This window comes from Ammodytes marinus (genome assembly GCF_949987685.1).
Source record: "Ammodytes marinus genome assembly, chromosome: 9".
Lineage (NCBI taxonomy): Eukaryota > Metazoa > Chordata > Actinopteri > Uranoscopiformes > Ammodytidae > Ammodytes > Ammodytes marinus.
In genome coordinates this window covers 8,163,800-8,187,739 of record NC_137213.1, presented here as the reverse complement: position 1 = coordinate 8,187,739, position 23,940 = coordinate 8,163,800, and the positions used below count along the sequence as shown (strand labels likewise).

Below are 23,940 nucleotides of genomic sequence, written 5' to 3'. Positions count from 1 at the left end.
GGGGCTTCAGAAGACTGCTGTGCAACCAAATAAGGTATTGTGTGAGGCCTGTCTCAGAAAACCTATATCAGCCATTGAAACAGCAGCACAGGGAGCTACATAACAAGCGTATGGCCAAAAAGTTAAAGTAAAGTAGCGATGCTATTGTCTAGTAAACAAGCTACTATCTTAAAGTCATTTGCGACTGTTGCTCTGTGTAAAAAGGGCTCAGATAGGCTCTGTGAACTGAAGCTTGAATTTAGAAAATGACATTGCAAATCAATTCGCTATCACAATATATTCAACATCCAATTAGATATTTTTCCCATATCGTTCAGCCCTATAGAATAGCTGGGAAAAAACCCAAACCAGAACACACCAGGTGAGAATTGACTCGGATAGAGTAAAGCAGGGCAGAGGACATATATGAAGGAATGTAAAGGAGACAGAGTGCAGGCCAGAGATGAAAGAAGAAGTGAGAAAGGGGCGAGACTCAGATCGTCAGCAGAGAGAGAGAGAGGGAGGGGGAGAGAGAGAGAGAGAGAGAGAGAGAGAGATATTGGCTGCAAATACTGAGGTGAGATGAAAGTATTGCACCATGGAAGAGCTCTTCTTGTAGATTAATAGGATTACAAGCAGAAAAAGGAGTGCACCCAGCAACTTTGGTCTTCTTCTGACCCACTTTAAGGATGATTCTCAAACATGATTTGGTGCGAGTCAGTGAGTCAGAGACGGACTCAGACCTTCAACAGTGTTCGACCGTATGGATGGGGTGTTTGGTGATGTATAGACAGAAACACACAGCAGACTCACCACAGGTTTTTTGGGCCTCCAATGATGATTCAGAGTTTGGTGAAAACTTGTGAATTCCGTCAGTCAGGTCTCTCTCCGCTCGACAGATAGGAGGACTGGAAGACAAAGAAAGAGAGGAGAGGTTGAAACAAGACAAGAGTCACAATCATACTTAGGCTTTTTAGCTTAATGCCAATTTTAGCATGCTAACACACTCACACTGATGATATTACAATGCTGATGTTAAACAGACAACATTTCAACACAATTTCAAAAAATGTTTGCCATCTTAGTTTGGTAAGTATGCATACTATCATTTTCTTATGAGCTCTAAACACAAAATACAGCCAAGGATGATGTTAATGGCTGGTACATAGTTATGCAGGTACTTGGTCAAATAACAAGCATGGGGCATATTCAAATGTTTAGTTTTTTTAGGAATCAGTCTAGCAAAATTTCCCTGCAGAGACATGAGGCAAAGACGATGCGTGTGTAAAGTGCAGTCAATTGGCCAGATGATGTGGCCCATTTCTAAACACGGCCGGCTTTTGCAACAGTGGCTGCGTGAAACAAAGCTCATGACGGCAATAAAGCTATGTGATGTAGCGAAAGGAGGCGAGCAGCCAAGGAGACTAATGGAGGAGTTTGGACAATGTGAGCGCCCGATGGTATCTGCGGTCTCATAATGAGTTGCAGCCAGTCTATTGGTTGCAGCGCACACAGCAAAGATCTTTGCCAGTGGGGTTTTGCCCACAGGGTCAGACTTTGAAAACTACTTCACTAAAGGAAAAGTCATTAGGAATTATGATCGTCCGGGCATAATGAATGGAGATATAGAGATATATTAGTCTGGACCAAAGTGGATAGACCAAACAGACAGACAGAGGCCGGGCTGAAAATGTATATCTCCATTATTAATATTTCAGTAGAGGCTTTGACCTTGATTTTAGATAGAAAGTAGTGTTGGGATTAGAACGAAAAGCCTTTGGTCCCAATTAGAGGTTTGGGGAAAAAGTGGATGGTAAATATTTTGCTTCCCCATCCCTTAGCTGCTGCTATCCAAGTGCCCGTGAGCAAGGCATCGGACTCCCAGACGTACAAGTGGAACAAGTCAGTGCCCAAAAGAGGGTACACTGACTGATACAAGGCTGAGTGTAACCCTCCCACTCACTGCCAGCACTCTTCCTGCAAGACATTGTTAAAAATAAAAAATAAATACACTCTCAGATAACCAAAAGGGTATTTGACTTACAAAGATTCAGAGCCACATTTAGCCTACGAAACAAAACGCAGCTGCATAATATAATCAGAATGAAAACACTGTCTCGTTGGCCTTGGCAAGATGCTAATTTGCTTCAGACTTGTTTTTCGATTGATGGAAATTGAGACGGAAAGTAAACGCTTGCCATGTCAAATGCGCTGATGACATTGCTTTCATAGTGAACCAATAACACATGAACTGTGAAACTGGATCCCTGGGATTGTTGTTTGAAGCTACCGCTGCAAGTGTGTCTATAAAAAGAAGCATATTCTTTCGGCTTACAGCTTGTTTTCCATTCAAATACTCGTCTCACAAAAAGCATCCGGTAAGCAGAAAAATAAAAAGAGGAAGGACTGGGATCAGGAAAGTAAATACTGTGTGTGTGTACATAATGCTTTGCTGTACCTGCTTTGGCTTGTTGATAGGATTACACCACTACACTGTGGCATTCAACACACACACACACACACCAACCTTAATCCCATTTGTCAACAAATCACACACACACAACACCTCGCCAGAACCGTGACCTTAATCCCTCACTTTATCTCGACAATCATGATCATCCTGGCCCTGGAGCGTGTGTGTGTGTGTGTGTGTGTGTATGTTGCAGTGATACTATCTGCATTATGTACCTCACTACAACAGCACTGCACAATCAAACACACAACCCCTCCCTCCCTCTGTCCAGCCCTCTCTCTTTATTCTCTTCAAATGTTCTCACTGGAAGCAATCATGTGCCGTGGCCCTAATGGAAAAGAGCCATTCTGAGAGATGATAGAGTGCTGAGATAGCCTCGCGCAGGTCAATAGTCGGATCGCAGTCAATCCAAGCTGCTTTTAGAAATTGTAGATTGGACCCGAGAGAGAGAGAGAGAGGGGGGAATACAGTCCATCTTGCTTACCCGCTCACTGATACATTCACCATGGGGAAAAAAAATGTCCAGGGCTTGAGCTAAAGTCTATTCAGGTGTTTCTTTAGTGTGTTGTGTGTCTTCTACCCGTTCCCTCTCTAGAAAGTGCATTCCAGTTGTACGGTGAAGGAAATTTGTATGCAGAAAATACAACATAGAACGTTGTTATCAACTGGTATTGCTTACAATAGCTAACCCGAGGTGATTCCTAAAGGCAAACTTTCATGCTTTCTTTTGTAATGTCCCACTGGTGCTACTGTAATGCGGGCAACTCGAAGTTGACGTGACTCCCAGTTCCGACCTCCAATGTAAACAGTGTAAGAAAGACTTTTTTGACCTGAGGCCACGAGTCCATTGCTCTGCCAGCGACTGTGTGTGTGTGTGTGTGTGTGTGTGTGTGTGTGTGTGTGTGTGTGTGTGTGTGTGTGTACTGCAAACTCCCTGCCTATACTAAATAAGCTGCTTTTAAAGAAGAGAAAAAAAAAAAGAGCCAACACAATGCCTGGAGGTTACAGCTTACTCAATGTCAGCCGGCTGATTTAATCCCAGTGATCGCTGGGTGTTAAAGCACAGAAAAACAGAGCTGGATGCAAACTACAGCAATACAACAACAAAAAACTGCACTTGGCTGCCGAAGAGGGGGGAAGCTGCAACAGAGAGCGAAGCTGCCAACTTGCCAACGCACTGTCGAGGGCTGTTAACTTCGACACAACTTGTCTCCGCTCCTCAACAAAAACAAACAAGAGACGAAAAGACTTACGCGTAAATGGAGTTGTTGAAGACTCGGGAGAGGGCGTAGTTGATGTGGCCGACCATGTGATCCAGCTGCTCCTGGGCCTGCAGTCTCAGCGAGTAGGTGGTCTTGTCTGTGTCGATGATGACCTGTGTTGTATAGACATGACAGTGTATAGTTCAATAGTAGTTTTTATAAAAGGTCCAAAAGGCAGGAAATATGATTGGACTTGAGTGTGTCACCTGGAATTCTGGATAGGTGTTCATTGCTCGGATTTCCAAAAAGTTGAAGGAGACCTCCATCTACAAAACAGAAGGAAGACATCAATAGGGTCCGCACTGACACATTGGCAAAATCCCTACTGCAGAGTATCTGCCAATTCTAATGATATCTTCTTACAACTTGGCTCCCATTTTTTCGGTTCTGGCCCCAAATTACTTTCAATATAATATTGTACTTAACAAAGACACTGCTTAGGCCCATCGTAAACATCAATCACAGTTGTGTTTAAACTTTGACCAGCCATAGTTATATGTGCAATGATTATCAACAGCAATTTGATTGGTTAGTTTCAAGTGCTGATTTGTTGGTTTTTCAGTCTGGCTTATGACTGGGTATAGCCACTACCAGCAAGCCAGGAGAGCTAGGTCTTTCATAAAACCCTTATATGTCCATCACAATTTTTTTTGCAACAGCTTACTTACGGATGGGTAAGTTGACCAAAAGCAAAATAAAGCACTTTAACTGTAGACTAATGTATGACTATCTGATTTTATTTTAATAATTTGTGTCTATTTCCCCTGTTGGAATTTTCTGGAATGATGTTGCCACTATTTCAGGTCTCAGCAACTATTCTGGTTTTTGCAATGTTATCACGACTGATACAAATGATGGCGAAACCCTTTAGTTCGACATTTTGGGAAATACGCTTATTCTTTTCCTTGCCAAGAGTTAGATGAGGCCACAGATACTACTACTATCTTGTCTGTGCAATAAATATGACTCTACAGCCAGCAGCTGGTTAGCTTAGCTTAGCACAAAGACTGCAAGCCGGTAGAAACAGCTAGCCTGCCTCAATCCAAACGCAATAAAATATCCCCTCCTTCAGCACCTCTGAAGTTCACTAATTAACTTGTTGTATAATTTTTTTTATCTGAACAAAACAACTACAGGCCTAGCTGAACAGTTGCTGGCTGTAGCTTCATTTTAAAATATGAGAGCTGTATCTAGCTTCTCATCTAGCCACCGGCAATATAGCGCACAAGCATATTTCTCAAAGTATTGCTCTAAGCTACTGACTGCATGCCACCTGCCACCTAATCATCTTCAGTGTAGTCGTTATCACCACTCCTATCATTCTAAAACATCACCGCAGTCACCGTCCTTATCTCTTCTCTCCTGCTCCGAAAGTCATGCTACTTTTTCTTTTGGTCACAACTCTTGCAAATTACCACGCGAGAAGATCAAGGCTGGCAAGTGAAAGCCATAAAATTCTAGTGAGAGCGGGGGGAACATTTACCTTGGTGGGCACTTTGACAGCAAAGAGATACAGCCTCCATGTTGCCAGGACCTGGAGGGGGGAGAACAAATTCATTTTTTCTCTCACAGAGCAGGACATGCAAAATGCTAATCGCAGCAAAAAAAAAATAGCATGGCACAAACTCCCCATAAAAAGTGCAAATCATCTCTATGGCTCATCTGAGCGGATCGTATGTCATGCTAAGCACTCTAGACATTAGGCAGGCTAATGATCATAGCGTGCGCGTGTGTGTGTGTGTGTGTGTGTGTGAGAATTATTATTCTGAGATTGAGAGTCATATGACTAAATTGTGTTGATGGAACGAAGTAGCACTTATTCAACAGATGCACTGATGCGTCATGGAGGAAGCTAATGGTAAGATAGGGTGGAGAAAGGACAAAGATGAAAGGGAAGAGCAAGCGGGGGGAAAAAAAGTATGTTTTTCCATAACGAAGACATTACCATTTAGAAGTTTAGTAGTTAGTTTAGTAGGTAAGGACCATGTCCATAAATAACATTGATCTCACAGATGAAGGATGATTTAGACCAGATTATAGCAGTTTGCTCATTTCCACAAGCAGTCCCTGTGCAGTTCAACACAGAATATACCACACACTCACACAAATATAAATACATATCATATCACAACACAAATGGAATGAATGACCCTTTTCCTTTACAGAATGAAATAATTCAAATACAAATTATATATAAATAACAATAGAAAAACTCTATAAAAACTAAACTAATGTCACATGATTTGATATTTACAATCCATGTCCTGATCTGGTGTAAAAGCAGAAAGCAGTGTGTGGGGTGAATTAAGCGAAGGGAAAATGTGAATATATTTCATATCTGCCTACGTAATTAATCTCATTCATAATTCAAAAACCTACGATTAGCATATAGCCCCTGCATGCACTGTGCATCTCTATTCCTCCCAAGATAGTTTTTTTCTCTAATACTTGGCCAGACTTTTTTCCTTTTTGCTCTTTTTTTTTCCCCGCCGCAGATTCCAAATTCCAATCTCGTCTTTTCCATAAGTCCCACCAGCCCTTGCATCCTGTCATTCTTCTGATTTCTCTCTTCATCTCCATGGAAATCCATTCATTTTCTCCCCTCCATCTTCTTCCTTAATCCCTAATCCCTCCATCTCCCCGTGTGTGCCATAGTGCCCCTGTCTGCTTTGCTCCCGCCCTTAACACCTCAACTACTCCCTGCCCTCACCCCCTCCTGCCCTCTCTCAACTCCCCTGTCTGCTTTCCCCGATTCACTTTTTTCTATTCTTTTTCTGCTCTGTCGCTTTCAATTCCTCAAGGCCTTCTCTGTGCTGAATGGCTAATGGCGCCCCGCTGAGTGCCGGTGAGAGGAAGAAAGAGAATGAAACATACAAAGAGAAAGGGAGAGAGAAGAAAAGAGGAGGGAGAGACACAGGAGGCGATGGGAGGACGGAGACACCAGATTTCCCTCCCGTTGATTAAGTCTTCGGATACAACACCGACTCCCGCAGAGGCTGGCCTCACAGATCAGCCCTGTGTCTTAACTATATAGACATCCAGAACAGACTCCCATGGATAGGAGACAAGAGGACAGGGAAAGGAATTAAGACAGGAGACTGAAAAGGAGGACACAGAATGTTACCCTCCACACTACACACTCACTCAAAAATGGAGGTATGAGACAAGGACATTTCTGTACATAAAAAATGTATTCTTATTAGCCTCTATATACTTATTATCATCATTCCAAAGCCTGCAATCAGGCTAATTAGTTTCAAAACAACGTGAAACATTAGACAACTATGTACCTGAACTGATGGGTCCACAATTGTCTTCTACTGCGACAAGCATGTCTACCCTTTTAGGTCCAAATTGGTACTTCTTTTTTTTTAGTGTGTAAGGACGTTGACACAACAAAAGTCTTGCTTAAAACAGGAAAGCGTTGTAGTATGCATGCGAGGCAAATAGTTGGCGGTGAAACTCAGTATTAGACAGCCCTTACGGTGAAATTTGGCACGTGTAAATATAAATAATCCGTCTCCACTGATGACAGTAATGGTGCAGCAAATCTACACTTTGTTGGATGAGTGTTAAGAACTGTATCAGAGATAGCAACACAAGGCACAGCTCAGTAACATGCTAATCCGTAAAACTTGTGCGTGGCTGGTTGCCACAGGGACCGGCTTTGTTAGTTTACATGACGATGCTGGAGCTGCATGTTCAAAAGATTTGACTCTGGGTTTCAAAAGTTGGAGTTTTTAGTCCCCCAAACTGCTGTTGTCGTGTAGGCGAACCGCCAAAACGTAAAAAAGACTTATGCGTTTATGTTGAAAAACGTTGCCATGTTAACAGCCCGTAAACTGGTGGAGGGGAATTGGCAGAGGATTGTTAGTCCAATCACAGCTCCTTGACAAGTTTATATAAATCCAGAGAGGGGTGGGGGTGGGGGTGGGGGGAGGAACTTGAGGCAAATACAAAGAGGAAAAAGAGGTGAGAGAGAGAGAGAAAGAGAGAGAGGAACGTATAAGAGAAAAAAAATACAGAAGCATCTCCTTCCTTGAAAAGCCTTTGAAAGATGACAGAGAGTCTCATCATACAAACAGGCATCAATAATGCAGGCTCTCTGACAGCTGATTTGATTCTTTGATGCTGGACAAGGCCTCTCTTGGATTCGGTTTCTCCTCTCCTGATATATCATGTACAGCCCATTGAGGTATCATTACAGATAATCGATACTCAAGACAGTCATTTTTTGACGTATTTGGATGGGGCATGTGCAACGCTGAAGGAAAATATCCTGTAAAGGGGTTTTTATTCAATATGGAGCTACCAGTAGGGAAGCCTTTTAGGGCCACAGGAGAGGATGTTTCTTTCCCTGATGCTCTTTGAGAATATATTCGACCGGTAAAGACTGCGGTAAAGATGGAAAGATGTTGACAGATTCTAACTTCCGGGGTGCAATAGCTCATAAGTAAAACGTTATTAAAAACACAGATGATGTATATTTTCTATAGTCATTAGGCAGACAATGGCCCCCGACCTCATGTTTACCGAACCGAGCCGTCCTCTAAGCTAAACTAATAATAATCTATATAAGATATCACCAGGTGCTCATAGTAACTAATTAGTGGACCCCAGTTGAATGTGACATGCATAGTTTATAACTTGATATGCCTTAACCATTAAAGGCTTTTTTATTAATAGCCTATATTGTTTTTTATGTGCAGCATCTTTCCAGACTTACCACAGTCTTTCACTGTCAAGTTTACATTAAAAAAAAAGAATTGTCCTCCGTAATGTAGCCTACACTCTGCTATTTTTTCGGGGAGGGAAATACCACTCAGTGCTGTTTTGATATGTAAAAAGTTGCATGTCATTTTTCTAGCCAGTACGTTGTGTATTCATAGCAGTCCAGTACTGATCTACAGCTAGAGAAAAAAGGCTTTCTTTAAGCCATAGGGATGAAATATCCAGCTATAATACTAATTGGCACAAATAGCCAGAGATAAAGTCAAGCCTACAACCAGGATTTTTCTCCCCTAATGTGGCATCCTGGCAACCTTCTCCTCAACGGATCAATCCAAAATCCCAAAAGCCCCGGAGGAAGGATTCTTTATTTTTTTTTCGCCATGAGAAATCCTACAAGATGAGGTGGTTGAGCCTTTTGACCCGGTCAGGACACAATACGTAGGTGACAGTTTGAAAAGAAAGATGAGGAGGTTGCAAAGGAGAAGGACTGGTAGGTGAAGAGGATGGAATGGCATGGCCCAAGAGGTGCCATGGCTGTAACAGCAGAGTGTCAGAGGCACAAGTTCAAAGAGCCAGCCCACAGAGCAGACTGCGGTGGCAGGGTGGCAGACGTGTGCATGAAAACAACAAATGTATCTCATTCTCGTTGTGTGTGTGTGTGTGTGTGTGTGTGTGTGTGTGTGTGTGTGTGTGTGTGTGTGTGTGTGTGTGTGTGTGTGTGTGTGTGTGTGTATGTGTGTGTGTATGTGTGTGTGTGTGTGTGTGTGTGTGTGTGTGTGTGTGTGTGTGTGTGTGTGTGTGTGTGTGTGTGTGTGTGTGTGTGTGTGTGTGTGCACGCGCATCCGAGAGGGCAGAGGGCGGAGGCTTATATTAATCATAAGCCACCATGCTCCGGGTCTTGCACTTCAAACGAGATGGTGCAAATCAAAGTGTGTCTCTGGGTTGTGTGTGTGCTTCTGGGTGTGAGTGCGTGCGTGCGTGTGCTGCCTCTGAGGAAACAAGCCGAGGATCAGTGCCAGATTTGGTCGCCTGCGGTATTTCTGGCTCGACCACAAGGGCATTTTAAAACACACACACACACACACACAGCGTAAAATCAGAAACATTCCAATACAAACATTTGCATAAGTCCAGCATGCTAATACAGAACACACACTCTCATGTTTTGACTCTCATGCACGTATAATGATGTACAATAGCTTGCTTGCTCAGTTTGGGCTACACTCGCCTGTCTGTCCCTCCCTCTCTCCCCCCCTCACACACACACACACACACACACACACACACACACACACATACACACACACAGCTAACATCAGTCACGTGAACTCAGCATCACAAGAACACAACCCTGCCATCAGTCAATCTGTCAGCTTGTGTGTGTGTGTGTGTGTGCGTGCGTGTGTTTAAGTGACAGGAGGTTTGAAAGCAAAGCTGCCCCAGGTCCTGCGTTATAAGTGGACTTTAGAGTGGTTGAAAGAGAGAGAGAGAGAGAGAGAGAGAAAGAGGGATGGAGCCAAATGAGAGGAAAGAAATGCAAAGCTCCAAAACACATCGTGTTCCAAATTCTCTCATAAAAACGTCGGATGAGTATAAATCAAAGAGATGGCAGATAGAGAGAGAGAAAGAGAGACAGAGAAAGAGCCCCGAAATCGACCCCTTTTTAAAAAAAGTTGGGGAAAAAAGAAGATTGAGAAAACGAGACATAATGTGAAGAGGTTGAGTGATCTAAGTAAGAGATGATGGGGTGGAGTGAATAGCAGGAGAAATGGGTGCTGAGGAGTGTGAGCCAGGTAAGGGTGAAGGGGCTGAGTGCTAAAAAAGTACAGGGAATATATTAAAAAAGGGAGAGAATGGGAGAATTATGGGATGAAATGGAGACGAGTGCAGAGTGTGGGCGAGGCCAAGTGGATGAGGAAATGAAAGAGGTAGAGAAAAGAGGGGTGGATATAGGACGAGAGGATGAGAGCAAAGGGACAAAGAGGAGAGAGAGAGAGAGCAAATGAAGACGATGGAGAGATCAAATGGAGCCAAAGATACTCTGACATGAAACACACACACACACACACATTAACACTGTCTTCTCCTCATGGGGGACTATAGAAGGTCAGCAATCAACACTTAATAGCCTCTCCCCACCATGGACTACCAACATGTGTTATGATAATGAAAAGAAAGCACAAGTCCTAATTACAGCATCGAGCAATCGCCGTCAGATGCAAAAATATGAGACACTCGCAGTGAAAATGACTCCATGGAGAGCATCTCGCAGTAGGAAGCATGGGAAAAGGAAATTGCGGATAATGCAGCGGTGATGTTCGCCATTACACAGGCATATACCATTGGAAAAAAAACGGCGTGTTGTTGAGAGATTTTGCTGCGAGCACAAGGCTGTCTCTGCTATACACATTTGTGGTCTGGCTTTCTTTCACAGTTCAACGCACAGCGCGGAGTGTGCCTGCAACAAAGTGTCATCGGAGCTGAAAGCAAGGCCCAGTTTCACCATTTAAATGCACAATTTGATTTTGTTATTCAGTGAGCCGTGGGTTGAGTTTTTTGTCTTTACCGCAATGTAGAATAACTGTAGCTTGGAAAACAAGTTGTTCAGAAGAGGTTGAAAATGGGCTAAAGTATAAAAATCCCGGGTTTGCATCTGAACTGGGGACTTTGGCAGTGTCAAAATCTTTCTCCCTCCGCAAATTTGTTCTGTCTGTTGTTATTGTCTAGTTGTTTCGATGGAGTCTTTAGAAAGAAAAAAATATATAAAATCTTCCGGGCTTTTTGGAGCCGTTTTGTTGCTTGGAAGTGTTGGATATTTCTCTGCAAGTTTAAGATGTTCAGTGGTATTCTCTGGAGAGTTAAATGCTATTCTGAGAAAGGAAATCAGAAGCTGAACGTCACAGGGACCAGATCCCGGAAAAATATCTTCGAAATACATCAAGATACTGTACACGTCAATGGCTGAAAAATCCATTAAGATTGATATTGATTGAAGTATTGATGACATTGATAAGAAAAGAGGTGCAGGTCGTTTCAGACTTTCAAATTCAAGTACTGTATATCTAACAATTCGGACATGTGTGTCATATCAAAAACTGTGACTGTGAAAGAGCCATAAAATCCTGGACACCATCAACTACTAGTTTGCACTTCATTTACAACATTTTGGTCCACAGACTTTCATCTGGATATTGTAGTTTGCATCTATTACTATCATTGACACCCAATACGAATCATACCGTGTAGGAAGATTTAAAAACACCTCACTCAACAACCATGCTATTCTTTATGGTGTTTAAGTGAAGTGGACATTGCTCAGTTGGTTAGTTTTGAGAAAAATCTAAAGCAATCGTGGTGAAGTCATTGTAGTATTTGAGTAAAGTGTGCTCATTATTGTGATAATACGTGATATTTCTGGCCACAATAGAAAATAAGCTAAAAGATTAAAAAAGCCATATGGTGTTGTTGTTAGTACAGTGACAGACCGAAAGATACTCCTAATCTACCGTCTCGTGTGAGAATTCTAAATACATTGGCTGGGATGCACTGGCAGTGAATTACCTCAGGGTCTGGGCAAATCACTTAAGCACTAGTCAATGATGTGGTTTACACCGGACAGACAGAGCACCGAGGAACAGAAGCAATTTAACGAAAACCAAAGAGCAATAAAAAGATAAATAATTAAAATGATGCAGAGGCGTGGGGGGAAATTCATGCAGATGAGGTTAAAAAACCCAAAGGACTTAAAGCAACACAGACGCTCAAACGCAATAAAAGGCAGAAAGGAAAAAAAATAAAAAACAGCAGACAGCAACAACAATAACACTAACAAGCGGGGACAACCCGGTTCCACCAAATGAGATTCATGGAGGTTGACTTCAGGACACAAGGAAGGAAGACATCTCCAGTAGAGATGACGATGATAAACTACAAACATGAGGCTGGTCTTGAAAGCCACTTTCATTAACCGCTATTATTTAGAACTTTAAAAGCTCAGTTAGCACGTACATACAGCAACATTTGTCCAAGGTATTGACTGCAAACTGATGCAAATTCAGTCCAATTTATTTACAGTTGTAGCACATACACAAGCTAACTGTATCTCAGGGTACCTTGCAGTCTGTACAATCTTAAGACCCTTGGTTCAATTAAGGAAGAACTCCATAAGAAAAAGCATCAAAGGAGGGATCCCTCTCTTCATTGTAATGTAAACAATAGATCAAAGTTGCGGTTGTGGAAATATAATATGGTGAAAGAGTATTAGAATTAGAGGTGGGCATAGATTAATTTTTTTAATCTAGATTAATTTTGGAATTAATCTAGATTAATCTAGATTAAAATGTCTCATTTGAATTCATTCATAATATGTGTGTGCTCCCTAAATAATGACTCAAAGTAAGTCTTTGAGAACGTGTTTCTCAAGCCAGGTGGCGCATCAGACCAGGGGCTCATCTCCTGTGCAGGTGCACACCTAATGCATCAAGTTAACTTGCGTGCAGAAAGAGGATGTCACGGAACTCATGTCCGTTAGCTTTTCAATATAAGACTGTCAAAATAAAAGTCCCGCAAAACAATCGTTATTTTGGGGATTAACTTCTCCGCGTGAGAAATTTGAGTTGTAGGCTAGCGTGTGAGAGTGTGAGCTGGTTGATATGAGTGTGTCTCACGGCCAAAAGGGTGAGACTTGGCAGCTCTGTCAGTTGTCAAACAAAGCGGACGGACGTGGTCTCTATAGCAACGAGATCAGCTGAGCTATCACTGATAAAAAAAAATATTGTTTCCATAATGATTTCCATAGCCTTAAGCCATAGGCTAGCCTACATGTTGTGTAATTCAGTGATTTTCAACCTTTAATGAGTCGAGGCTATGCATTGGCTTTGGCGATTTCCCTTGCCTCTTTTTTTTCTCTCCACACAAAGCTCTCCCATTGCACACATGCATGCCCCGGCCGCTTCCGAGAGCACAGACTGTTAGAACTCCTACAGTAAACCAATTCCGCATTGCACAAGGTGCAAACAACCTTGGTCTTGTCGAGGTTTCCATTGGGAAGCTTCTTAAAAATACATTTTCCCTGAAGCAAACCCGGCGGCTTCCTAGCTGCATCCATGTCAGCACGTTACGTTTGATGTGGTAGGCTACACAGGTGCGAAGTCGGACTCGTTCTGACTCGTGCACTACAGTGCAATTCGGCCAGGTATACATCTGCGCTAAAATAAGAGGAACAAGAGATTAACGGCGATATTTTTTTTATCGCCGATAAGAGTCTGGCGTTAACGCAGCACGTTAACGCCGTTATCGGCCCACCACTAATTAGAATACTAAGAAAATAATAGGTATACTTAAAAGTGCATGAAAAAAAAACTCTCAACCATGTGATGTGTGATGTGTTTGCAAAATGAGTTGCTAATCTCTTTTGAGCAATCCTGGCCCAAACAGATTCCCATGGTACTGGCACTGTTTTCAGATTCAGACCTTTATCAAATGGCTTTCCTCACAAAGATATATAGCAGAAAATTAGACAACATGTGTCCAGTATGTGGTGTAGTTTGTATAAGTCATTTCTAGTAGAAGTTGAAGTTTTAGTAATATATTTTTTTTAGTTAGAGGGTTTTCTGAATGGAATAATTCAAGTCAATACGCCCAAATAGTCTGATGACTGTGTGATGAATACTGTGCAGCCTCTACTGATCAGCAGACATGTCTAGTCTAAGTGATAAGAGTATAATAGGTCCTATAATAAAGTGTTCAGCGTGGTTTTGTTTTGTATGTGTGCTATATTAATATACTAAGAGGCATTAACATCTCTTAAAAGCAAAGTAAAACATATATTGACTACTTTGTACAATGTTCTGTTTACAGTCATTCAATCGTGATGAACCAAAAGGTAACAGCAAGTCTCAGTAGAGTCAATAAAATCTCATCCATCACAGTATCGATCCCCCCTTTGCCACTGAGTTCTTGCACTTGCACTCTTGTTACACTTTTGAGTGCATTTGGGGTTTTGAGTTAACTATAAAAATCCAGTAAAAACAAACAATCTGGCAGTCTGTCTCTGCAAGTTTTGGACAAGCCAACCACGTCTCTGAATATGTTTCCAACAGGACACCTTTGGAACAATCTAGATCAGTGTATGTGCAGTCCAGTGCATGTACTAATGGGTGCTATTGGAGGACATACAAGATACTGATATGTGTTTGTATAAATTGGCTTCATTATTTTGTTCTATAATTAATTTTATTGTGTTTTTTCAGCTATTTATTTTGTTGTGAAATGATAACCCTGAAAGAATGTATCCAATGTAGGAATTACAAGGACTAATAAAGGGCCGTGCTGTGGTTTCAGGCCTCAGTGTACAGTCACTAACAAGGTAAATACACAATTAAACTAATAACACTGCTATTATTGATTCAACAAAGCCACGTCGCAATTACAGTTGTGGACAATGACAAAAAGCCTCACCGTGATTAGTGGGGGCGGAGGGTTTATTCTACTTCTACTAAAATGTTACACAAGTTGGTGTCAGTTTGTAGAAAACCACAAAAAAGATCAAAATATACAGTATAATGTCAAGGTTAGTTTTATTGAAATTATTAAATGTCTTAATTGACCTCAACTGTATTTCTACCATTGGGTAAGGTTCATTCGTTAATTAGAAAACGGTGTTGTCAGTCGAAAAAAAATATCTGCTGTGAGGAAATCATAATTTTTGGGGGGAGTTGGTCTATTAAATGGTTAAATAAATAAGGATTATTTTGAGAATGCATCTAGTGCAGAATAAAGCAACTTTAAAAGTGATCACCCTCTAAATAACCTGTTGTTAACACACCAAACAACCCAGGCACGCAACCACAATCCTATATCTGAACGCTGCACCACTAACCCGCCGTCAAACCTCAGCTCTACCGGCGTCTCATGAGTGCGCCGAGGCCTTTGTGTAACCACAGAAACCTAAGCGTCTGAAGCGCCCCAGTGTGCTGCTCGGGACTGTCAAATAGTGGCAATCACAGCCAGTAATAGGCCCCATTATTAGGGGAAGGAATGAGGCATCCGCAGAGTCAACAGAGGGGGATAACACGGAGCGACTGATCGGGAAAAATATAAGTGGCGGAAGAACCAAATCGGCAACTGGGGCATCACACCACAGCAGAGATTCCCCCCCCCCCCTCTCTCTCTCTCCCCTCCATTGCCAGTCCTCTCGTGGGGCACCCTCCCCTCCACTCCCATCACACCCACCATCTCCTCCCCTACCACCTCCTCCTCCTCGGTGCCTTTGAAGATGCTTTGTTTTCAGAGTTGCCTCAATTATCTTCAGATCTGGTGATCTAATAATGGCTGTAGTAAGAGTGTACACTGGCAAGTTTTGATGTACTCAGCCGTGTGTGTGTGCGTGTGCGTTTGTGTGTGTGTGTGTGTGTGTGTGTGTGTGTGTGTGTGTGTGTGTGTGTGTGTGTGTGTGTGTGTGTGTGTGTGTGTGTGTGTGTGTGTACATGTGTGCGTACATGTGTGCGTAGATACCTAATGCAGATGCCAAACTTTACACATACCGTGAGTGAGTGTGTGTGTGTGTCTGTATGTTCTGTATGGGTGTTTGGAAACATGAATGTTGATGTTCCCCAACACATTGTCCTGGGTGCCATTCGGATGTCATGCTGAGCCCTCCCCATCTCTGTCTGAGATGGGTGGCCGTGGGGGTGGGTGCCAACCAGTGCGCGTGTATGTGCGTGCGTGTGTACATGCAAGTGTGTGTGTGTGTGTGTGTGTGTGTGTGTGTGTGTGTGTGTGTGTGTGTGTGTGTGTGTGTGTGTGTGTGTGTGTGTGTGTGTGTGTGTGTGTGTGTGTGTGTGTGCTGTAGTATGATGGCTGGTACAGTCAACACACTCAGACAGCTGGATACCAGCAGTCTCCGCAGGGAAAAGGAGGCAAAAACAAAGAGCAAGATGCAGAACAAAGGCTTTTATACAGTCAATACAAACTTGATGTATAAGGCATCCTTTCATTCAGGCTGTGATCCTGTTCAGATTTGACCTGCCACGTATACTTCAGAATCCACACTTTAGGGAGGATAAAGATATAAGGGTTTTGTCAAAGAAAAGTCAAACATGATAATTACCTCCCCGCACTAGAAAGCAATCTTTAAATATTCCACTTTCTGTAACTACAACGTACAGCATGTTCAAGCATTAGCGAACAATACAATGCACCATGCCCACAGAGACTAAAACAATTGGTTTACAAACTTCCTCATCTGTTCACTCTATATCCAAACTAATGTATCCATTTGTGTGAAAAGATTGCCTTTTTAGAGGGGGAGACCTTGACAACGAGCTAAACGAATGCTTATATTCATCGACCCCCCTCGCCTCCTCTCCTTCCCTTGAAAGAGTCGGAGCAGCAGCCGCAGCCGAGCCATTTGGATAGTAAAAAAAAACTCGTAAGGCAGGGACCTAATTGAATTGCTTCTGATGGAAAGAGGAGGCTCAATACCCTTTTACAGGTTAGAGAAAAGATGGAGGGAAGAAGGGAAGGGCATAAAGGGTGAGAGACGGAGAGAAAGTGAGAGGCTACTGGCGTGGTGGCGCTGGAGTATGTGTGAGTGGATGTGTGTGTGTGTGGGGAGGGTGGGGGGGGGGGCGGGGGGGGGGGGGGCGATGACAGGGAGGAGAATAATTGAGATGGACAGATAGTGGAGGGAGGGAGAGAGGAAACAAAGAGAAGATGACAAAAATAGAGCGGGTGGGGGTGTGGTAACGATGGAGAAAGATGAAGGCGGAGCCGGGGGGGCAGGGGGAACGAGAAATAATACAGACGAAGAACTGAGCGAAGTGGTGATTAATAGTTGTGATTGGCTTATCAGCTTGTCCTTTTTGTTGTCCTCAGGGGGAGGATATGAGCTGGCTCTTTCACACAGCGACTGATCAGTCTTTGTGTGGCCATACAGTGGACCACTTCTCTATAACAGAGGTGGCCTTGGCTCACACAAGCTCCTCGAACGCATCGCAGGCTTTCCCACACACCCTCTGGCATACACTCACACACGCCCCAGCTACGTGCACACAATGTCAGGCTTACAGCACACATCCAGCCAACGCTTTGCCCATGGCATTAAGGCCATTGCTGCCACATCTAATAAACTCTGAGGCCAGACTCAGTAGGCCATGGCATGGTGTCCACTTTGCTCCTCTTAGGCGCCAGCATCTGTCTTAAGCCAGATTTTCACCACCGCGTCTGTCGGGTTTCCAAGGAATGTGTAATCTGCGAGTTCTTATGCCTCTGTTCAGTCATCGCTGTACACTTCTCCTGATTTACATTCAGTCTGCGAGGAGTTTGTGCCGTTCTATTCCATATGCAACATCACACACAACTAAAGACACATTCTCCTGAGGCGACACACTGCAGGCTAAAACTTTTTTTTTCCAAGCAGTGTTTAATTTTGAGATTTTGGTCCATTTTGCTTCCATAGAATCCCTTCTTTCAGTCTAGAATAAATAAGAAGGTCCAGAATGTACATGTAGGCGTTTATTTTACTAAACCTTGCCTGTATATTTCTCCTATTCAACCATCTTTACACGCCAACTAAACTTTCCATCATCCTTTGTTGCACTATTCTCAAGGTTATTACAGAAGGATTTGTTCCTATGTTAATTCTCTGATTTATGATATGAACATAGTATTTTTAAATGGACTAAATGAAAAAAGGCTGTATGCTAAATCTGCTCTTTGACAACTTTGGACACTAATATGTTGTAAATATGAAATAAAGATTTGAACTTTGGGTTTATCCAACATGTAGGTTTTCAGTTTTAGAAGTGATGCAAATGTGCGCATCATTAGTTAGATATTGCCAAATTTGCATATTTATTCAAAGAATATATCTACTAATTGATATCTAGAAGTTAAAAATGTTACCCTATTCACCTGCAGTGTGTCGTCTTAAGCAAAGAATATGTATTGCATGTGACCCGGTGTGACACAGAGCTTATAGAGTATCTCACCAGTATCCGGTCCTCTGTCTTGCCGCTCCTGGTGTCTTGCTTAATGGCTCGCACAAACTTAATGGCCTGCTTGTCTAGAGCCTTCCTGATGCTCTCTGGAGGGAAGAGCAGAGGGGGGGGGGGTAGAACAGTTACAGAGTTAATTACATTATGTAAACACATAAAAGAAAAAGAAGTGTGGTCCTGAGATTCACACAGAAACACTGTAAAAGGCTTTTAAAAAGGGAGAAATCAATACCTTCATATATACAGCTGTGTCGCAGAGAGAAGAAGAACCAGGATAAATAAGTCAAGAGATATTAAAAAGGTAGGCTCTGATTTTCTCTACCGATACCAACTCTTATACCTTCACTCAGGATATTACCTGATGATGAACCAGAATGGCTCCAATACCAGAGCTCTTTCCCTCCTCTGTATACCTCACTACGAGGATCACATGAGGTCATTCCTCTATGTGTGAGCTGACAAAAGGCCCTTTTGACTACATACCACTTAGCTATAGCAGAAATCTAGAAGTTACTAATACAGATGATCACAGCAGACTAGAAAACAATGGGACTCCTGCTGCAACAATGGTCTTTCAGTGGCAAGAGAGTGAATTATAACTGTTGAACTGAAATATGTGTTAAGACAACATTGTGCACAAGGGGTTAAAAAGTTGCTAAAAATGCACCTAACAGCTCAGTGCAAATATGTTAAAGTGGTAAAAAAGTGTTTTTTTTATAATCCATGTGACCAAGGAGAAGATTTAATGTGGATTAAGTTGATACCTAATCCATTTAAAAAGGTCAGCAAATGGTGCCGATGCAGAGCCAGCGTTTTTTGATCTGTATTGGAAACACCTTTGAGACATTTTGGAGCAAAGCATCAGATGGCACTCTCTCAACTAGCATCAAAACAGCAAGAATGACTTGACTTTGACTTCAGCAGATCAAATCTGCTCAAAGTCAAGGATGAAATGCCTAAGCACAACCTTTAAGCCAGCGTGGATAAATCCCAAAAGTTTAGACATCTACGGCTTAACGACAAATGAGCAAAAAGCTCAGCTGCTGAAGACGACTGTGCGATGCAGTCAAAAGAAGGGCTGAAAGTATTTGTGAATTTGTTCATTCATATTGGCAACTATTCAAATAATTGATTACTCATTAAAGTCATTTTTAAGGGCAAAATAATAATCATTTCAGCCAGGACATTTTATTAGCAATTATTTCCTGACCACATTTGATGAATCAAATTAGAAATCGCGAAAATAATGAAGAAACTACTTAAAGTTATCGATGCAGACCGAGTCAGAATAATATTGGTCGTGAAAAAAAATCGATTCATGTAAAACTTTGCAATTCCAATCTGCTGTGATTTAAAATCGATTAGAAAAAAGAAAAAAAGTATTTTGCTGCCGCGGGTAATGTTGACTTGCTGTAAAATCACATGCATTACAAGCTTCACGTTAAAATAGACTTAAATGAAGGTAGATAAGACATGGATTCTAATTTGTTTTCATGCCATAATTTGCCACAACGCCTCTTAGCACACAGTGGACTGGAGTAGATCCTGAAATCCTCCTTTGAACTGAATCGAGAAATCCATTTTGAATATGGAATCGTTTAGAATTGATTTTGAATCTAATCTTGACTCCAGAAATCGGAATCGAATCCTGGGATTTCAAAGGGTTCACAGCCCTACAGAATAATGTCCATTCTTCTTGTAGAAGAAGTGGAAGATTATTTTACATATCAAAGTGTGCTTACAGGTCTTGGAGGGGTTCTGCTGCTGCATATGTGAAAAAGAAAAGTTGTACAAATGCATTTTGTTGTTCCAAAGGGAGCTGTGTGAAGTCTGATAAATGTCCTCAAATGATGTCACTAGAGTAAGCTTCATTTTAACATGGGGGGGGGATCAATCATTGTGTGTGGAGTTAGAAAGCAGTGAGTTCACCAGTCTTCCTCAGCACTGCTTGAGGCTAGCCGCTCGAGGCTATATTAGCGGCTACTGGCACATTCCCCAATAACACACATACTCTTAAGTTAACACATCCCCCCACAAACCCCCCGACAAAGAAGTCAGCGGTTGAGTTGGATTGTGGCTAAAAGCAAAATCACCATTTTGTTCCCTGGTGATGCTGTCATCCGGATTTGTATTTGATTTTCAGCTTAGGGACTGACTGGTGTCCTAGTCCTTTAAAAAAAAAAGAGCGTCACACAAGGGTGAACAATCATAGAGACAAGTAGACAGCTACAAAGACACACACACACACACACCCTCTTGTTGGAGAGGATTCATAACATAACTAGGCTATTTTTAGCCTCAGAGAAGAAGAAAGAGAGCAGCCCGGCTCATCTCAATAGAACCGACCACAAGGTCCATGGTTGCAGATCTTGAGGGGCCTCTACTCTGCCACACCACACCAACCTGCCCAAGCTCACTCAACCAAAGCGGAGGCCTCTTCTCTATTTACATCTCCTGCACAACAACCAGTACAATACAACCAGCTATTCACAAACACTATTGTCAAGCTAAATGCTCTGGCTGCAAACACACACAAACACATGCCCGAGAGTGAGCTGAGCGACATGCACATTTCCACCCCATGCTACCAGATGGAGATACAGGGTGACATGCTGTGGCAGTGGCACGATTGCTCTACTACTGTGTCACAATCGCTCTCAATTCTCCCACACACAGATGCGGGGAGGACGTGGCAGGGCTGAGGGATTCACACTGGCATGGATTTTTAATGATCTTGAAGATTTGAAATGGACTTTGGAATTTTGAGCTTTCTATCCAATTTTTTGTGACTTATTAGATGCATAACTATAGCGAAGAGATAAATGATCATGCCAGCAGCTGTATAAGCCAGGTTTCGAGTTTGTGTTGATTGGATCGTTGTGTGATGTATTGTGTTGACTTTTGTCATGCTGCGAGTATATGAAGGCTATGTAAGTGTATGTTTTTGGTGTCATTTTGATGCATGTTTTTGCTGTACTGTTGATGTACCGTGATGAGTATGATGTTATGGATGCATGTATTCCAGCTAATGTAATATTGTTATGAAATAATGGGAGACCCCAGGAGGAGTAGCTACTGTTTAAAGGTGGAGTCAGCCGTTCTGGAGAAAGCTCGTTGGCAAAATCACTTTGACAATGAGTGAATATCTCCTCATGATCCGTTACATGTCCATACTGTTTGTGCACTGAAAACGAAATCATGTGTTACACAGTCTAGGCTCTGTAAACAGGCACGTTGCTAGCTATACGGTGGGGCCCCCTATGTTTATATATCAGTTTACAGAGCCTAGGCTCGATGGGGAGCAGAGCCTTCAGCCGCTCTGCTCCCCTGCTCTGGAATGCACTACCCCCCGACATCCGCAACACCGAATCCATAACCCAGTTCAAAGCCAAACTCAAAACCCACCTTTTTAAATCTGCATACCCCCCCTGATCCTGCCTTCCTCATCACCTCACCACCCTATTGTGTATTTATTTTAAACTGTTTTTAATTCTGTTTGTGTACCTTGCTTTTAAACAGTATATGTTATTGAATTCTTTGAATGTAAGGCGACCTTGAGAGCCTTTGAAAGGCGCCTCGAAATAAAATTTATTATTATTATTATTATTAGGCTGTGTATCAACACTGGATTTGGTTTCAGTGCACACAGAGAGTACGGTCAGGTGGCATAATGTAAGGAGACATTCACTGATTTTGAGAAAAAGGGATTTTGAAAACAAGAAAGCAGAATGTCTGACTTCACCTTTAAAGACAGAAGCTAATGGGGGTCTTAATAAACTAAACTAAAAACTAAACTGACCGATCGAAGGAAGGATCAGCCTTAGACAAACAAGAGTTATGGACATTAAGCTGGGTAAGACCCAATGGCTTAAACCTTTTAACACTCAATAACCTCCACCACCCCCTCCAGCCTCGCTAGTGTGACCTCGACATCTGCTCCCTATGGGGTGAAGAGTGGCAGGATGGAGGAAGAAGAAGATAGCTGGTTCAGTCCCCCTCTTTCCCCATTCATATTCCCATTTTCCTTTTTGACACATTGATGGATCTGCTGGTGTAGAAGCTAACACACACCCCCCTCCTCATGAAGCCCCATCTCCCCCCCACTTGTCCTCAACTGGCAGGTGCGATAATGGCCTAATGCCGCCCGGCTCTTATCGCCGGGCCAGACATACGGGGCTTGACCGGGTTGAGCTGGTCAACAGCGGGAATTAACTGGCAGTGTCAGGATAATTAGCAGTGATAGAGACACACCGTCTTAAACACCTAATCATGCACACATGTTGGTGTGTGTGTGTGTGTGTGTGTGTGTGTGTGTGTGTGTGTGTGTGTGTGTGTGTGTGTGTGTGTGTGTGTGTGTGTGTGTGTGTGTGTGTGTGTGTGTGTGTGTGTGTGTTACTCATTGAAGACATTTGTATATCTTCACCGTGACATTTTTATAAACGTAAATAATTACATTTCAGGGTGAAGACTTGGTTAAAGGTAAGGGTAGACTTAGTTTTAGGTTAAGGTCAGGCAAGCTGTGGTTATAGTTATGGCAATTGTCCAGAAAGTGAATGCAAGTCCATGTTATCGTGAACTTGGAAGTGATAAAAAAAAAACTGCGTGCTGCTCAGCCTCCCTAATGTGCAGCTGAGCCCATGCTGCCTGCCTGCAAAGCGCTCCCAGTCGCACAATAACTCCCACACACACACACACACACACACACACAAAGAAAGAGATGAAAACTCCTAATGAATGCGCATCAAAGCCGTGCACACACGCACAGGCAACACTTTAAGTGACTCTGACAGCCGCACGCATGGGACTCTTGCCTCCCATACATTTATGTCAAATCAATCCGAAAGTGAACCATGCCACTTCAGAGATCGATGGGATTACAAGCTTCGCAGGCTCCAAACAGCCATTAACTCTTGCTTTTTGCTATGGGGGACATCTCCTGCATAAGCTTTGCCTTGCGGTGATAACTCCACTCTGATGAAAACGCACTGCATAGTGACTCGAGAGGGTCGATTTTAAAGAGAAGGGGAGTAAAAGGCAAACTAGAACGCACGCGCGTCCTAAAACAGCTCCACCTTCTCCCATTCACTTCAAACCAAGAGGTGAATGCATAGCTTAGCCATAATACTTCCCCGAAAGAAAAAGTCATGTTCGAGCTCACCTGTGATTTCTCTGCTGACGTTAGTGAAGCCCGCCGCTGTGGTCTCCTTTGAGGCCATGGTGCGCGTCTCCCGCCCGGTCCTGTCCGTCCCCTTGTCCTTCCACCACCGCTCTCAAATGTCCACACAACGCAGGCTATTACTTTTCCTCCTTTTTATTCCCTCCTCGCGCGCCTGCAGGTGCTCCGGGGCGCAGCAACAGTCCGTATACAGTGGGATACGCGATGATGCCGTGGTGCGCACTGACATAAAACATAGAAGAAGAAGCCGACCCGTGGAGCGCCTCCGACTTCAGCACGAGAGAGAGAGAGAGAGAGAGAGAGAGAGAGAGAGAGAGAGAG

General features: G+C 42.8%; 1 protein-coding gene across 1 annotated transcript in view; it reads right to left on the bottom strand.

Moving 5' to 3' along the window:
* Positions 1–23,659, bottom strand: part of carmil3 (capping protein regulator and myosin 1 linker 3) — a gene marked incomplete at its 5' end in the record, with an annotated part of 90,830 nt that extends 67,171 nt beyond the window's left edge. Inside the window, 6 exon segments of the mRNA XM_080034004.1 lie at positions 780–887; positions 3,706–3,827; positions 3,921–3,980; positions 5,198–5,248; positions 18,438–18,532; positions 23,602–23,659. Of these exon segments, the coding sequence (XP_079890130.1) occupies positions 780–887; positions 3,706–3,827; positions 3,921–3,980; positions 5,198–5,248; positions 18,438–18,532; positions 23,602–23,659 (494 nt within the window).
* Positions 23,660–23,940: the final 281 nt, after the last annotated feature.